Genomic DNA, 18473 nt, shown 5'->3' on the forward strand with positions numbered 1-18473 from the left:
CTGATATTTTTTACAATTTATAAATTCATGAATTTAATAAAAACTTTCTGGAATCGATTCCTAAAAGTTTAACATTTGTTTGCAACACAACAAACCAAAATTATTTTTCTCAGGCTTCAGACACCCCCCTCCTCCCACACACACACAAAACCAAACCCACAACCATTGAGTGGATTCAGACTCATAGTGACCTTTCCCAACGCTGTAAATCTGTATGGGAGCAGTTTCAGCTGTTTTCCTCAGAGCAGCTGGTGGGTTCGAGTCACTGAACTTGCATTCTGACACTTATTCCACAGTGCTACCAAGGATCCTTTAGGCTTCAGTTGTTCTTGTTATGAAGTGCTGCTGAGTCAGTTCTGACTCATAGCAACCCTGTATAGTGTTTCTGAGGAGCAGCTGGTGAGTTTGAACTGTCGGCTTTGTGGTCCAATATCTATCCTACACAACACCACACCAGGACTCCTTAGGCTTCAGAGAGTGCACCAAATTTAACACTCCTGGATTTAGTAATTAGCTCATAGTCACCCTTCGTTGTTGCTGGTGGTTAGGGGTCCTCCAGTTGATTCTGACTCAATGAGACCCTGTATAAGGTTTCTGAGGAGCAGTTGGTGGGTTTGAACCACTGGCCTTGTAGTTAACTGCTTATCCTACAGTGCCACACCCAGGCTTCCTTTACCCCTACATAATTTTATACATATTAATCTAACCCATTTTTACAATTTACTTCATATTGAAGCAGAGAGTTCTAATCCACAGTCATTAAAGAAAGCAGCTAAATTGTATAGCAAGTAATATACTTTACATGAATTATCTGAAAATATTCCAACAAAACACTTTTTATAATCTCTAATTTTATTTCTAGATGAACATGAGGTACAACTTTTATATTAAACCCACTAGCTAAACTCTGGTAGTATAGTGGTTGTGAGTCGGGCTGCTAACCTAAAGGTCAGCAGTTTGAAACTACCAGCCATTCTGTGTTGTGGGAGAAAGATGAGGCTTTCTGCTCCTGTAAAGATTTAGTCTTGGAAACACTATGCAGGGTCGCAAGGAGTCAACAGCACATAATCCCCCCTGCCCTCTCCAAACAAACAAAAAAAGGCTGATGTTTCAGCCTTATTGGTCCACATGGAATTATGAAGTAAGGTTTATTATTTTTCATTTGCAGTAATCAAGTTGAAAATGAAATGAAGACATTATCTAGTTAGATTCTTTTTGTAGATGGTGAGAAGGCTAGAATGTTGTTTAGTGCAGTTGAGTCATCTGAGCTCACGGTGATCCTACTGTGTACCACAGAATGAAACACAGCCTGGTTCTGTGCCATCCTCACTGTGTAGATCCAGCTCTTCAATGGTCTTCCCTGTTTTCACTGACCCTCTACTTCACCAAACCTAAGGTCCTTCTCCAGGGACTGGTTCCTTCTGATTACATGTTCAAAGTACATGAGATGAAGTCTTGCCATCCTCATATCTTAGGAGCATTCTGGCTGTGCTTATTCTAAGACACATTTGTTATTCTTCTGACAAGTCATGGTATATTCAATATGTTTCACCAACACCATAATTCAAAGGCATCGGTTCTTCAATCTTCCTCATTCATTGGCCAGCTTTCACAAGCACATGAGGCAACTGAGAATACAAATATCATGACTGCAGTCTGGCACACCTTAGTCCTTAAAGTGACATCTTTGCTTTTTAACATATGAAAGAGGTATTGTGCAGTAGATTTGCCCAAAGCAATCCATCATTTGATTTCTTGACTGCAGCTTCCATGGGTGTTGATTATGGATCCAAGTAAAATGAAATCTTTGACAACTTCAATCTTTTCTCCATTGTCATGATGTTGCTTATTGATTCAGTTGTGAGAACTTTTGCTTTATGTTGAGATGTAATATATTTTAAAGGCTGTAGTTTTTTGTTTTTGTTTTTTATCTTTATCAGTAAGTTTCTCAAGTCCTCTTTGCTTTCAGTAAGCATCATTGTGTTATCTGTATACTACAGACTAGACTTTTGTTGTTAAGTGCCATCAAGTTGATTCTGACTAATAGTGACTCTGTCGCGTAGTGGTTACGAATCGGGCTGTGAACCTGAAGGACAGCAGTTCGAAACTACCAGCAGCTCCGCGGGAGAAAGATGAGGCTTTCTACTCCCGTAAAGATTTACACCCTCGGAAATCTTGTATAGGGTCGCTATGGGTCGGAACCGACTCGACGGCACTTAACAACAACAACAACATAGAGTTTTCAAGGAGCAACTGGTGAGTTTGAGCTGCCAGCCTTATGGTTAGCACTTTAGTGCTTAATCTGTAGCACCACAGCACCCAAATAATGTATAAAAATCAAGAAAGTGAAAAATATTGTCACAGGAGGTACTTCCATGGTCAAAGTTGAATGGAGAAAAGTCCAAGTCAAAGAAATGTTCCATTAACTGGAACCACCAACATTCCCACTGCAAAGGGGGCTGGAAATGTCTAAGTTCTAGAAATGAGAAATTTGGCAGTAGAACACAGAGTAGTGGTTAGGGGCAGAGAATTCTGGGACCAGATTGTCTGTATTCAAATCTTACCACTGGTCTTGCTGGGCCCTGCCCATCAGGTGAGTTACCTGTACCTGCCATGCCTTAGTTCCTTCCATTTTATTGTTGTCACACAATAAGAGTCTAGGGGCAAGTAGTAGAGTACCTTTTACTAGTGGACAGCAGTAGGGGTATGACTTTGATCTTTTCTTTCATCAGGAGATGCAGCATCCCAGCCTCTGATGAACACCAGTGGGGACAAATATTCCTGTTGTGGGGAAAAGCTCTGGAATTGGCCAGGCAGCCAACACAGATGATGATGCCATCTCCCATCTGCTGTCTGCAGGATCTGAACGTTGGTTCCTTTTGGCAGTTCCAGTTGTGGGCTTGGTTCACCCTGGTTGTTGGCGTGCAGCTGCTTGCTGAGCCACTATACAGACAGGCTGCCTGTGGGGGTCACCAGCCCAAGCTGGACCCAGGCATGCTGGCTTTGGCTTCCCCAGACATCTAGTGTTCCGTCATGGGAGGGAGGGTTGAACAGCGTGGTGGGATTGCAAGCAGTCCTTTCCAGACCCTTGGTGCCTGAGCACCATGGTTTGTTCATAGTGTTGTTACTCATGTTGTTGTTGTTGTTAAGTGGTTCTGAATCATAGCATATGGTTTCTGAGGCGTGGATAGTGTGTTCGAACCACCAACCTTATAGTCCAGTGCTTATATACAGCACCACACTAGGACTCATACTGACCCTATAAAAGAGTTGTTGTTGGTAAGTGCTGTCGAGTCGGCTCCGACCCAAAGTGGCCCTGTATATGATTTTCAAGAAGTGGCTAGTAAGCTTGAACCACTGACCTTGCAGTTCAGACCCACTTTGCAGTCCAGCTCATTAACCCACAGCGTTACACTAGGACTCCCTATAAAAGAGTAGAACGATCCAATAAGGTTTCCTAGACTGTACTCTTTACAGGGGAGTCTTATTGTAGCGCTGTAGATGTAGATTAAGCACTAGACTGCTAATCACAAGGTTGGAGCTTCAAACCCACCAGCAGCTCCTTGGAAACCCTATACAGGGTTGCTATGAGTTGGAAGTGACTCAACAGCACTTGGCAACAATAAGAATCTTTATAGGAGCAGATCGCCAGATCTTTTCCATCATGCAACAGCTTGATGGGTTTGAACCACCAACATTTTGGTTACCAATCGAGTATTTCACCATTTGATACATTAATCATATCAACTTATTATCTGAATCACTAGACATCATCTACCTTGATAACAAGTTTGTGTGTGTGAATGTGTATGTGTGTGGTGGGGCACCAAGGACAGGTTGAGAAAGAAAATTCCCAGTGTGGTCACTTCTCTGGGGCAAGCATGTGAGTTATTCATCCACTGGTCTCAGGCTCCAACAATAGTTTTGAATCTAGCTTGGTGGGCTCAAAGAGGTGAGATGTTCTGAAAAGGCAATACTGGGTACAAACCACGTTCTAGGCTCCATGCTAGGAATTGTTGGGGGAACTGTGCCTCTACTTTATAAGAACTCAGTTTCATGAGGCACACAGACATAAAAAGAAACGGTTAAAACTAATATCCCCATTTGAAATAGTATAGTATAACTAACAGCCCCCATTTGCCATCTGAAATATTATAGCATTGTTTACCCTGCTCCCCCGCACCTCACCCTATGGAAAAATAATAAACAAACTTCTTACAGAAATACCTTGAAGGCCAGAATGACCCAAGGACACCTGAACAAACAGTATAAAACTTAGCCCATCCATACAACCAAGATAAGGGTTTATTGGTGGGTTTACTCCCACTTACAGGATAAGGGTCTGCTGGAATTTACCAGCCCAGCTGACAAGACAAGTCTGTGTGTTCTAACCACTCTGTGTTTCTGGTATAAAACCCTGTTCCCCTCCTCACTTCAGGGTCAGAGTAATTTGGGCTTGAGCTGACACTCTGGCCGCTGGCAATAAACTTTGCTTTTTAAGTTTTCCGCACTGAGTTCTTTCTGACTTGCATTGCCGCAACAAAACAGGTACATGACAAATCAGGTCTTTGGTTGCTCCTTAAGACAGCACCAGTGCAAATGGTTAATGGTTCATCTCATTTACCTTTCTGAAATATTTAAGTGGTTTTAAAGTAGTACACCAACTTTAGTGACACTAATGTTAATAAGTTCTGATAACTTGTTCTCTAAGAGAGAAGGCACAGAGCCAGCACTGTTGGATGAGTTCTTAGTTGGATTTCTACTTCCTGCATTTATGATGTCGTTCCCTCTTCAAAATGTTTCATCCAGAAGAACTACTGAATACCTCCTAACGGCCTCTTTCTCAAATCTCCAAATTTTAAGGTATTTATAACTGCTCTGAAAGAATCCTGGTGGCTCCATCTGATAAGCACTGGGCTGTTAACCATAAGGTTCAGAGTTCAAACCCACCAGCTGCTCCATAGGAATAAAATGAGGCTTTTCGCTTCTATAAAGATTTTCAGCTTCGGAAACTCTATATAGGGTCGCTGTGAATCAGAGTAGACTTGACGGCCCTAGGCTTGGTTTTTGGTTTGTAGCTGCTGTGAGGAATGCAAGATGATTACCTGTTTGTAGTGATTTCAGCTTATTAATAGGTCTTAATGCTGCTGTAAGGCGTCCCTCCCAGTGTGGCGCTGTAGGATAAACACTGGACCACAGGGATGCAAGGTTGGCAGTTCAAACCCACCAACCAACCACTCCTTGAAAACTCTATACAGGGTCTCTTTGAGTCAGAACCAACTTGGTAGCACTTAACAACAACAATAATCTTGAAAGAGGATATTCATATATTTTTAAATGAAACTAGTTCGCCCAAATGTGCAGTGCAGCTCTAGTATTTAAAAACCCATTTCTGACCTAGTTTGAGTGGCCCACCCTCTTTGCTTATTTTGTTAGGGTAGTAAAATACACAAACCTTGCAGTCCCCACCCAAATCCACCCACATTTCATCCCTACATTTACAAACAAAGCTCAATTAACACATTCCCAAATCAAATTAGCAGCTTTCTGTAGTGTAACCGTAAAACTAGTACCTGTTGTCAGATTCCAAAAAGTTTGTGGGAGAAGTAAAGACAGTGGAATTTTCCCACAAACTTTTTGAAACCTCAGGTCTATGTACGCCTGAATCAGCTTAATTTCAGAGTGAATTGCATAATAGATTAATACTTTTGTTGTTGTTAAGTGGAGTTGGTTTAGACTCAAAGCGACCCTGTGTAGGGGTCTTTTGCTCTAGCAGATAGTCTCATCGTTCTCTCACTGTCTGGTTGGTGGTCTCGAACCACCGACCTTGTGGTTTGTGGTCCTGTGCTTATCCTACTTTGTTGTTGTTGTTGTTGTTAAATGCTGTCAAGTTGGTTCCGAATCATAGTGACCCTATGTAGTTTCTGAGACCTTTTCAATCTTTGTGGGAATAGACAGCCTCATCTTTCTCCTCTGGCTTGTGGGCTGGAACCATGGACCTTGTGGTTTGTTGTCCTGTGCTTATCATATGGAGCTACTATGGCTCCTTTAGATCAGCTATTGTTGTTGTTGTTATGTGCCATGGAGTCGGTTCCGACTCATAGCAACCCTGTACAGGGTGTTTCCAAGGCTATAAATCTTTACGGGAGCAGAAAGCCTCATCTTTCTCCCGTGGAACAGCTGGTAGTTTCGAACTGCTGACCCTGATGTTCGCAGCCCAATTCGTAACCACTACGCTACCAGAGCTCCTTAGATCAGCTATAAAAAAAATTAAAATGTGGAGATTTGGAGAGGAGGCCTTCAGAGAGGAAGTAATCAGTAGTTCGTCTATGGAATATGTTGAACTGGGAAAAGACGACATGAATTCAGGGAGTAGAGAGTCAGCTAATAACTCATCCCAACAATGTTGGCCCTGTTTCATCTTTCTCAGAGGACAAGTTGGGGGATTTAATGAATCCTCACCCTTTGGAGTCTCTGGGAGGTACATATGGTTAATGTTGTAAAGTAAAGTGCCATGCAGTCAGTTCCAACCCATAGCAACCCTGTATAGGGTTTCCAAGGCTTTAAATTTTCAAGGGAGTAGAATGTTTCATCTTTCTCCTGCAGAATGGCTGCCAGGCTTAATTTTGGAGTGGACCTTGTGATTCATAGTCTCATAGTCCAGTATTTATCGTATGGAGCCACCACACTCCCATGGTTAATGTAGTCAACAGCTAAAGGTTAGATATTTAAGTCCATACAGTATGTGCCACCAAAGAAAGGCCTGGTGAACTACTTCTGAAAATTCACTCATTGAAAATCCTATGAAGCTCAGTTCTACTCTGATACACACAAGGTTGTCAGGAATCAGAATAGACTAGATGACAACTTTTTTTTTTTTTCTTTTTTAATGCGCTAGATTGGTAAAAGTCCTATGTATGTGTAAAGAGAATGTGTATTCTATTGTTGTTTGGTAGTGTGTTCCACATTTGCATGTCAGGCTCAGTTGGTCAGAGGTCGTGTTCAAGTCTTATATTGTATGTTGTTGTTAAGTACTGTTGAGTTGATTCTGACTCATAGCAACCCTGTATAGGTTTTCCGAGGAGCTGCTGATGGGTTTGAACCACTGACTTTGTGGTTAGAAGTCCAGCGTTAAATCTTACAGCGTCACACCAGAACTTTCTTATACTCTATGGTGGTGGTAGTTATTTGCTGTGGAATTGGTTCCAACTCATAGCAACCTTGTATAGAGTTTCCGAGGCTATAAATCTTTACGGGAGCAGACAACCCTATCTTTCTCCAGCAGAACCACTGGTACTTTTGAACTGCTGACTATGAGATTAACAGCCCGACTCTCAACCACTATGCTACACTACCAGAGCTCCTTCTGATTCTGTATATCCTTACCAATTTTCAGTATACTTTTTCTGTTGGTTGTTGGGAGAAGGACAGCGCTATCTTCACCTTTCAGTTTCATTACCTATTTCAACTTGAGAAATGACAGGCATGTTCTTCCCTTTTGGTTTTCTAACTCCAAGTCCTTGCACATTTCACTGTAATACTTTGTCTTCTTGAGCTGCCCTTTGAAATCATCTGTTCAGCTTTTACTTCAACATTTCCTCTTTTAGCTTTAGCCACTCTACATTCACAAGCATGTTTCAGAGTCTCCTCTTACATCCATTTTGGTCTTTTCTTTCTTCCCTGTTTTTTTTAGTGAATTTTTGTCCTTGATGCCATCCCATAATTTGTCTTGTCATAAGTCATTAGTGTTCAAGAAGTCAAATCTATTTTTGATATGGTCTGAATTCATGTGCAATATACTCAAAGTTCTACTTTGGGTTTTGTGGACTTGTTTTAATTTTCTCTAACATCATTATAACTTGCATATGAGCAATTAATAGTTTATTCCACAGTTAGCCCTTAGCCTGGTTTTGACTGAGGATATTGAGTTTTTCACAAATGTAAGCAATGTGATTCCTGTGCATTCTATCTGATGAGATCCAAGTGTGTAGTCACTGATTATGTTGTGGAAAACATTTATTTCTAATGAATATGTTGTTGGTCTTGCAAAATTCTATTATGTGGTCTCCAGTGACATTTCTATCACCAAGGCCATATTTTCCAACTACTGATTCTTTTTCTTGGTTTCCAACTTCCACATTTCAATCAACAGTAATTCTCAATGCTTCTTAATTGCATGTTTAATCAATTTCAGACTGCAGAAGTTGGTAAACATCTTTTATTTCATCTTTGGCATTAGTGGTTGCCTAGGAAACTAGTCTTTCTTATAGGCTTATGGATATTCTCCTATCAATGACACCATGGTAATTCAGGATAGACGTTTTTGTTGATGAATTCAACACCTTTCCTCTTCAATTTGTCATTCCCAGCATAATACACCCTTTAGTTGTGTGCTTCAAAGTAGCTAAGATCAGTCCATTCCAGCTCACTAATATCTAGGATATTGATCTTCAAGTATTCCATTCCATTTGTTGATGTGACACAAATCAAAATGAGAATAAACACTGTAAATGTTCATTTGTAATCAGAATGTGGAATGTACGAAGTATAAAACAGGAAAATTAGAATTTAACAAGTATGAAGGATTACATAAAACATCCTTATCCATAATTTTCACTTTGTTAGCTTCATGTTTAAAGTGAGCTTTGGTTGGCAGCATATATTTAAGGTTTCCTCCTTGCTTCATTTTTTGCTAAATTTCACATTATTGTTATGATGATTTAATAGTTCCATTTTATCTCCTTCATTGTCTTTTCAGCTATGCCAAAAAAAATTAACCAAAACCCCCCAAACTACCACTGTGTGAATTCTCACTCATAGTAATCCTAATATGGTTTTCAAGACTGTAAATCTTTAGGGGAACAGAGTGTCATCTTTCTCTTGCAAAGGGGCTGGTGAGTTTGAACTCTTGATGTTGTGATTAGCAAGCAGCTCAATGTCTACCCCACAGGGTCACCAGGGCTCCTTTGTTATGATCACCAGTCATCTGTGGTGTCTTGGGTGTTGCTGTGATGCTAGAAGCTTTGCAACCAGTACTTCAAATACCAGAAGGGTCACCCAGGGTAGACAGGTTTCAGCCGAGCATCCTAAAACAGAATGAGAGAACTTCTAAAAGAATTGGTCAGTGAAAATCTTAGGAGTAATAGCAGAGAAATGTTAGGATTGGGCAGTGTTTAGCTCTATTGTACATAGGGTTATTGAACCGACTCCATGGTACATAACCAACCAACATAGGGTCACTATGAATCCTAACAACAAAAAGACACCTAACTACAACTTTGTTATTAAGGTGGTTGCTTTAAGAGTTCAGAGTATACATCTTCAACTCATCATAATCTTCTTTCAAGTGATATACCATTTTACAAGTAACATAAATTTTATTAACAATATGCTTCCATTTCTTCCTTCATGGTCTTTGTGCAATTTTTGTCATGTATTTTATTTCCACATATGTTGTACACCTCACAATATACACTGGAATATTTTTGCTTCCAAATCTTCTTGTTCCTAGTAGCTACACCACCAGCAAGCGTCTCCTGTTTTCTTGCTAGAAATTTGTCTAAAATAAGAATAAACTCTAAGATGTAAAGTTTCATAATCTTTAGTGTATTGTCTTTGTACCAATTTTAACTGTTGACAAACTTTTTTAACCCCTTGTTTCCTTGTTATGAATTTCCTTTATAAGCCACAAGTGAATTTTTACTGAATAAAGAAGTAAATAAAAACCTAAAGAATGATTAAAAGGGGAGTTTGGAAGAATTCAGTAATGAGAAACAGACCAAAATCTACCATAACTGTTATCAGCCAAAATGGACAACCAGGGGTAAATATTCTGCATGGAGAAGGAAGAGAGGTTGTTCTCAATTTGTTTATTATCGGACTAGAGGAATCGCCAAAGACGTCTCTTTTTCAAGTGGCCTAAATTTTTCTTTCCTTAATGAGACCATTTTCAAATAATGACTCCCCCCATTCCAAAGCCATATATATTCTAGGTACCTCATATTTTCTTTTAGTCCGCAGTTTTAGTTTTGAATAAGAAATTTCAATTTGAAATATTGGACAGTATGGATTCTAGAATATATTGATACTTTGTACTGCAGTCAAATATGCAGAATTTAAAATAGAACAGAGAACAGACTATAAACAAAAAGACATTTCTAAAAACTGACTAATATTCATCATTGTACACAAATCCAGCTTTCAACTCTCTGCCGGCAGCAACTTCTGCAGTAGGACAAATTTTAAAAGACTTTATTTCTGCTTCATCAAACCGCTCTGTGAGGAAAAGATGAGGCTTCCCCATCTCAGCTTTGGAAACCCTACACCTGGTAGCTCTGAGTTGGAACAGATTTGAGAACACTAACAATCAGGGTCGTTTTGAGTGAGAACCAACTGGAAGGCACGTAACCTGTGCCCCCCCCCCCCAACCCCAACAATCCAGGGTCCATTATCATTTACCAAAATTCTTTCTCCCAGCACTCGGGTTTGGTACTTTTTGGCGTTCTCTGTGAAAATTCTCTGTCTGAAATTTAGAAATTCATCAAGAGAAAGTTGACGAGAAGAAACGGAAGCATATTGTTAATAAAATTTGTCACATGTAAAATGGTGTATCACTTGAAAGCAGATTATGATGAGTTGAAGAAGTATACTCTAAACTCTAAAGCAACCACCTCAGGGTTCTTATTCCCTGAGGTTAATTCTCTAAATCAAAACTAGGGATGCTTGATAGGCTCGGTAACGGTTCCGAGGCTGCCTCAGGGAGAGGCAGGTACAGCTGTGTAGGCGAGTCAGACGCCTGGCCGCCGCTGCCACCTGTTAGCAGTGGTTCCCTGACGACGCGCCGGAACATAGGCGCAGTAGACTAGCCGTGTCGTCCTAACGAGGAGGGAAAGGATTTGAAGCAGGCGGGCTTGGGGAAAGGGGGTACTCTATTGTATACCAGGGGGTGTGACTTAGGCAACGGGAACGAGGCCAAGTTATATCAGTTAGCGCCTCGAGGGACGAGAGAGGCGCAGGCGTCGCGGTGGCTGGCTCCGCCCCCAGCACGCGGGCTGGGAGTGTTGCGGCCCGGTGGGAGGTCCCACCTCCCCCACGACGCCCGGCACGCAGCCCACGCCGGGCACGCAGCCATAGCCGTCCCCAGCCGCCGTTGAGAACCTGAAAGCGCGCCTCAGACAAACGCTCGAGACTCGCGGTGAGGGTGGTCGGGTAGCTCTCGCAGCCACAGTGTGGGAAGCGGTGCTCTTGTCCCCGCCTGCTTTCTTCCGAGTCGACGTCGCCTGAAACCCGCGGCTATGGCCACGCCAGGCAAAGCCGAGCCGGGCCCTCAGCCGCGGCATCAGTGCCTAGGCTGCGACTACGGGGACTCGGTCGATGAGCGGATCGAGAAAGGCAACAAAGCTTTCAGCTTAGGAGAATATGACTTGTCAGCGGAGATCTTCCTCTTAATCTTGTCTCAGGTGACCCATCCCGACCGAGCCCTGTGCCTGCAGATGGGGAACGCGCTGGCCCGCGCGGGCCGCATCGTCGAGGCCGTGGGTGCGTTCCGCGGGGCGGCGCAGCTGGGCGCGCTGGGGCCTCAGCACCTGAAGCACCTGGCCTGGGGCTTGGCGCACGTCGTCCGCGTGCAAGAGTGGCGTCTGCCGGCTCTGTACCCGGCCTGCGAGGCCGCCCTGCAGCCCGACGGCCCGCAACCCGACCGCACTCAGGCCCCGTTGCCGGCGTCAGCCACGCCCCGGGACTTACTGTCCTGCCCGGTCTGCCGGCGGCTGCTCGACAAGCCGGTGACCCTGCCGTGCGGCCGCACGGTCTGCAAGCGTTGCGTGAGGCCGGGCCCCGCGTCGCCCCGGCCTCGGCGAATCTGCGAGGTGCTCGGCGACGTGCTGGAGAAGTGGTTCCCGGGGGAGGGCCGCGTGCGCTGGCTGGCGGGCCAGGCGCGGAGCCTACAGCGGCAGCAGCAGTACGAGGCCGCGCTGGCTCGGTGCCAGCAGGCCCTAGAGCTGGGTAGGTGGCGGGCGCTGGGGGCCGCCGAACCGGCCATAGGGTGGAGAGGGGACCTCGTGTGAATTGGGCTCTGGGTCCTTCTTCCCGCCGCATCCGGCAACCAGGGCGGGGCCCGAGAAGAGGGTCCTTGGTAAATGGGAAGAGAAGCCCTGCAGGACCAGGCGGACAGGCGAACCTTCTCGTATTGAAGTGGACTTGTTTAGTGTCATCGAGTCGTTAGCGACCCGTATAGGGTTTCCCAGGAGTAGTGGCTGGTGAGGTCGAACAACAGCGAATTGAAAGTTACGTGGGCGCCATTTTTCCAACCCCACGTGCTCTCACTTGGCGTCTGTGTTACAGTTTGGTGATCAACAGTATTTCAGACGCTTTCTGAAAATTATTGCGCCCTTCACAGACTGCTGTGTAGTGTAAACACAGATTTTATGTGTACTGAGAACCCAAAGGCGGCTTTACTGGAGGGAAACCATCAGAATCTCGGAAGTAACCCGAGGCGTGGAGGGGTGGGCCCTTGAGTGGGTGACATCGGGATTGCCTTGGCCTTAACACCTAGCTAGGTGTAAGGATGTTTCTACTACTTACTTTAGTCTGGTTGTAGTTTCCTTTCTTCGCCACAGAGGGCGTTAGATTTTGTTCCAGCGTTTTTACCAGGATGAGCACTGGAATGCAAGGTCTGTTTGAACTCCAGGGTCAGCGGTTCAAATCCACCAGCCCTTTCTCGAAAACCCTTTACAGGACTTTGAGTCGGAACCAACGCCATGGCACTTAACAACAGAGTATGTGGTTTTAAATTTGTTTATTTTACACCTGAGTCTGTAACCAACAGCCTCTCTCCCACATCCCCAGCCACGGCCAGTTAAGACTGTTAATTTAAAGGATTCCAGGTGTTCAGCCAGTCTACTCCAGACTTTTAGGGCAATTCCAGAGTAGTACAAACAGCTACTAACCTAAAGGTTGGAAGTGTGAGCCCTCCAGAGACACGTGGGAAGAAAGGCTTGGCAGTAAGTCAGCCTTTGAAAACCATTTGTCAGGGTCGACTCGATGGTTGGTGGTTTTAATTTAAATGAAGAGCGAATTTTTTGTAATTCTGTTTGATTCTCAATGAATATGATCTGTTGGCATTTATTTTGTGTGGAAAGGGGTAAGTGTGTTCCGTGTGTGTGTGTGTGTGTGTGTGTGTGTTAATTTTCTGAATTAACTGGATTTGTAATTTTTGTAAAGTTTCAAGTGAATTCCAACTCATAGCAACCTCTATAGGGTTTCCAAGGAGCAGCTGGCTGGTTTGAACTGCTAACCTTGTGGTTCACAGTCCAGTGCTGATCCTACACCACCACACCAGGAGCCTGAATTGTATGTATATTATTTCATGGAGTCATCAAGAGTTGACTGGACAGTAACTTGCTACACAAGATTTAGGAGTCTCTAGTCTCTGAAAACAGCAAAGGGTTTAAGTGCTCACAGGCAACCAAAGGTTGGTTGATTTGAGTTCACCTGGAAGCCTTCAAGAGTAAGGCCTGGTGGTCTAAAATCAGACACTGATAGTTGTACTATGACAATGCTGAGTCACAGTCCACAACTTTTTTTTTTTTTAATTTTTTTCAAATTTATATTTGAACCTCAAGGTTGGCAGTCCAAACCCACCTGCTGCTCCTCGGAAACACTAAACAGGGTTGCTATGCGTGGTAACTGATAGAATGGTATTAAACAGCAACATATATATGTATATTTTAAACCAAAACCAAACTCATTGCAGTGGAGTTTATTTCTAGTCATGACTACCCCATGTGGTACCTAGTAGAACTGCTCCCTAGAGTTTTCCTGGCAGTGATTTCTTCCTTACTGCCACTGGGTGGGTTCAAACTGCAGACTTTTAAGTTAGTAATCAAGTGCAGTTAGTGTATGCATGTCTACTCCTCACTTAGTATCTCATTTCACATGTCCAACATTTCACATTCTGACTGGTAAAATCTGTTTTGCACATTGTCTACCAATAACAAATGCTGAGGTGTGGTAGAGGAGAGTAATGTGACTGTGATGGTTAAAGTTATAAAAGGGGCATTAAAAAAATTAGTGAAACAATGGAATGAAAAGATAATGGAAGTTTGCCATGAACTTTTGGAAGTTCTCCATGCATGTAAGATTGTCTGGGCCTTGATTTTCACTGGTTTGGCAGATACATAATGATGCAATTTGGCAGTTATGTAGTACTAACTTTCATCCTCCATTTGGTGATAATGTGTCATCTTCCCTTTTATCATAATGCTGGCTGCGAACCTTAAGGTCAGCGGTTCGAAACTACCAGCTGCTCTGCGGGAGAAAGATGAGGCTTTCTACTCCCGTAAAGATTTACACCCTCGGAAACCCTGTACAGGGTCGCTATGGGTCGGACCCGACTCGATGGCACTTAACAACAACAACAACAATTTTCCATTAAAGCCCTGGGAATCTAACCATGTTGAAATAGTCTGTATCCTTTATATTTTTGCCATAGAATTGATTTTGACTTAGCGATCCTAGGCAGAGTAGACCTGCTTATAGAGTTTCCAAGTCTGTAATCTTATGGGAACTGACTGGCATGCCACATCTTTTCCTGTGGAGTTGGCTAGTGGGTTCAAATAGCAGACCTTTTGTTTAGCAGTTAAGGCTTAAATTAGACAAAAGACGGTTTAATCTTTTGTTTGTAAAAGAGTCATCTGATACTCTATAGTCAGTATGCATTGTATTTTGAATTTAGGGTTGGGGTTCTTGGTGTTAAGGCACATACTATTTGTAAGTGACAAAAGTTGCTACAATCAAAATAAATTATTAAGTATGAAACTGGTAAATCATGACTGTAAATTAGGGAATTTTCTGCTAGAATCAAGCAGTTCAATTGCTTTCTGTAACTAGTACTCCACTCACGTTTCGAAACCAACAATTCATACTTTTAACAGGGATGTCTATTTTTGAGTTTACAACTAATTTATTTTATACAAGGGAGCTTGTGGAAAAATGCAGTGAAAAGATGATTTTTTTTCATGAACTTTTTAAAGCCCCTTATACAGACCCACTGCACTGTCCAATAGAAATATCACATAAGCCATATCTGTAATTCAAAATTTCTAGTACCTTATCATGGAGTCCTGTTGTGTAGTGCTTTGGGATAAAGCGCTGGACTTTAAGGTCGGTTTGAATCACAAATTTGGCAGTTCGGACTTACCAACTGCTCCTTTGAAAACCCTATTTAGCATCACCAAGAATTGGGATCATTTGATGGCATATAACAGCAGTATCTTAACATGGTTAACAATAGTATCTTAACATGGTTAACACATGATAGAAGTGAAAAGCAGTAAATTGAATTGATTTTAATGGTATTTTAAACCCTATACTTAAGCATATCTTTAATACAAAAAATGATTTGAGATTTTATATTCTTTTTGCATTGAGATTTTGAAGTCCATTTTGTATTTTACATTTAAATCATATCCCAATTTGAACACACTAAATTTTCTTTAGGAATATTTAACTTATTTCAGAATTTAGAAGATAATACAAAAAGTAGACTCACATATTGAAGATGTTCCAAATTACCTTTTTTTTTTTTTGCCAACTGAATGTAGTATTAGATTTTAAACTTAAATTACCATTCATTAAAATTAAGTAAAATTAACTTAATTCTTCTGTTGCTCAGTCTCTGCATGTGGCTAGTGACCACCATATTGTTAAGTGCTGGTGAGTCGGTTCTGACTCACAGCAACCCAGCATAGGGTTTCCAAGGAGCGGTTGATGAGGTTGAAATTCTGTCCTTTTTCAAACCAACCTTGTGGTCCAAATGTTCAACCCACAGAGAACTGGGTTACATATGGAGCTGCTAACAGCAAGTTCAGCAGTTTGAATTCACCTCGGAAACCCTTTACGGGGTCACTATGAGTTGGAACCCATTTGATAAACACACAGCCACCACCAGTGTTGTTGGAGTCCTGGTGTGGTGCTGTAGGAGAAAGCACTGGACTGGTAACAACTACAAGATATGTATTTCAAACTCAACTTGCCACTCCTAGGAAACCCTATACAGGATTGCCATGAGTAGGAACCAACTCAATGGCATGTTGTTAGATGTTGAGTTGATTCTGATTCATAGTGACCCCAGGTGACAGAGTAGAACTGATCCCCACAGGGTTTTCTAGGTTGTAACCTTGATGGGAACAGATTGCTAACTTTTTTACCTAATGGAACTATTTGATAGGTTGTAACTGCTGACTTTTGAGTTAGCAGCCAAACGCTTAATTAAATTGTTGCTCCAGCAAGGCTCCTTTAATAACTCGTAATAGCATTTAGGGAGTCTGCAGGTGGATCAGGCGGTTAAGTGCTCTTCTACCGAGGGAAACCATGGTGGGTTGAGTTCCCCTAGAACACCTGGGAAGAAAGCCTGGCCAGTCTACTTGAGGGAAATGCAAAGCTATTGAAAACCTTATGGAGTGCTGTTCTGCTCTGGGGCACACAGGGTCACCAGGAGTCGGGATCCATGGCAGCCTCTTTTTTTTTTTGTAAATCATATTAAGAAGATTAGTAATTGCTGAAAGAATTATTAAGTTCTAACTGGAGTGTTTGATGGAATATTAAGCGCTATTTTTCTTGGTGTAGTTTGAATTCTTGCTGACCTTTTTTCTGTTTTCTCTAGAGAGGTCTGTAAAATGTGTGTTTATCAAACTAACAAAAAAGCTCAAACTCACTGCCACAGAGTTAATTCTGACTCACAGTGACCCTAACTACAAACTCTAAATATGGTTGTTATTACTGTGTGCCATTAAGTTGATTCCAACTCAGAGTGACCCTGTATAAGTTTTCAAAGGAGTGGCTGGTTGGCTTGAACTGCTGACCTTTAGGTTAACAGTCTGGTGCTTACGTTAAGTGCCACACCAGGGCTCAAATGTTATTGGAAGGTGGAATTATTTATTTTAACTTTAGTAGTATTTTTTAATGAATTAAAAACCATTTGTTTCTAAACGCATTTTATTTCCATTTCTCTTGTCTTTTAGTTCCTAGTGATATTGCATTACTGGTTTTTCGAGCGGAGTTACATTTAAACATGAAGAACTATGAATTGACGTTACAGGATACCAATGCAATTTGTCAGAAGGAACCCTATTACGTTAAGGTATCTGCATTTATTGACTTTGGAGATAATAAATGCATGTCTATGATAAGATTTTTGGGTAAGGTAATTATAATTAGATACCTACGGATAGATACATCTTTCCCAAATTACGGGAACGTATAGAAATCCACTTTATACTAAAAGAATATCATTTAAGAGACCAGTTCTTCAACTGGATCTAGCTTAAGCACTGATTTAAAAGTTACTTTTAAATATTTAAGTGTAATTTACTGAACAAGAATATAGACAAATTAATTGAATTTTATCAAATTCTGAATAAAGCAGAATTATTTAAAATGGCAGTTTATAGAACTTGAACATAATTGTCATGATTAGCAGCAGGGCCTGAATATGCGTGTGAGTATACAAATGGTGCTAGTAAAATATAAACAATATAGTTTATATTTTGGACTAAGTTTCTGTGTTTTACTTGAAAAGCTGAATATTTTTCATTTTGATACAAAATGAGACTTGTATAATAATGATTACATTAAACTACTTGAATAAGTTTAAGAAGTCAAAGAATATAGCTTGTACTTTTCATGTCTCTTCAAATTTTAAACCTTTCTATAAAGGATTTTGCATATAATAACATAAAGGATTTTAAAGGTTAAATTTATGATTAAATTGACATCTATAGCATGTTCTGTTAATTAATAGTTTTAAAAATGTATGTATTTTCTCCTGTTGTGCTACTTTTTAATCGTTGTATTGCTAACATTGAAGAAACATCTATGCCTGTGACTCTGGTTCCAAGGGTGGGAAGTAGGTTTGGACCAAGCTATGAAATTCATTTTGGTGCTTATTTCACTAAAAACTTTCTAGCCATAGTCTCCTAAACTTTAATTTGCCATTTTTCTGAGGTAATGTCTGTCAGTAATGATTGAGCCTAAATTATTGTGTTAAAAGTCTAGTAATTTCAATGGAAAATAGACCTATAGTGCTCTCTGAAGCTAAATTCTGTTATACAATATTGATCTTAGAACTGAAAATTTGGCGGTGTGTTTCTGACAAACGACACAATTAATACATGGCTGTGGAGTTGTAGGGCTCTTGGTGTGGTGCTGTAGGGTCAGCAATGGACTTTGAACCACAAGGTTGGCAGGTCAAACCCACCTTTGTTGTTGTTGTGAAGTGCCATCGAGTCGGAACCAACTCATAGCGACCCCATGCACAGCAGAACGAAACAGTGTCCGATCCTGGGCCAGTCTCACTACCGCCGCCACACTTGATGCCATCAATGATGTCACCTGGCTGATCCATCTCGTTGGGGGTCTTCCTCTTTTTCTCTGACCCTCCACCTTACCCAGCATGACATCCTTCTCCAGCGACT

The 18473-nt window shown here is 41.7% G+C and overlaps 1 protein-coding gene across 1 annotated transcript in view; it reads left to right on the forward strand.

Annotated features, from left to right (window-relative positions):
• The first annotated feature begins 11294 nt into the window (after positions 1–11294).
• LONRF2 (LON peptidase N-terminal domain and ring finger 2) overlaps positions 11295–18473 on the forward strand; it is an 84932-nt gene continuing 77753 nt past the window's right edge. Inside the window, 2 exon segments of the mRNA XM_006870773.1 lie at positions 11295–12003; positions 17022–17140. Of these exon segments, the coding sequence (XP_006870835.1) occupies positions 11295–12003; positions 17022–17140 (828 nt within the window).

The sequence above is a fragment of the Chrysochloris asiatica genome, unplaced genomic scaffold, assembly GCF_000296735.1.
Source record: "Chrysochloris asiatica unplaced genomic scaffold, ChrAsi1.0 scaffold00150, whole genome shotgun sequence".
NCBI classification, from domain to species: Eukaryota; Metazoa; Chordata; class Mammalia; order Afrosoricida; family Chrysochloridae; genus Chrysochloris; species Chrysochloris asiatica.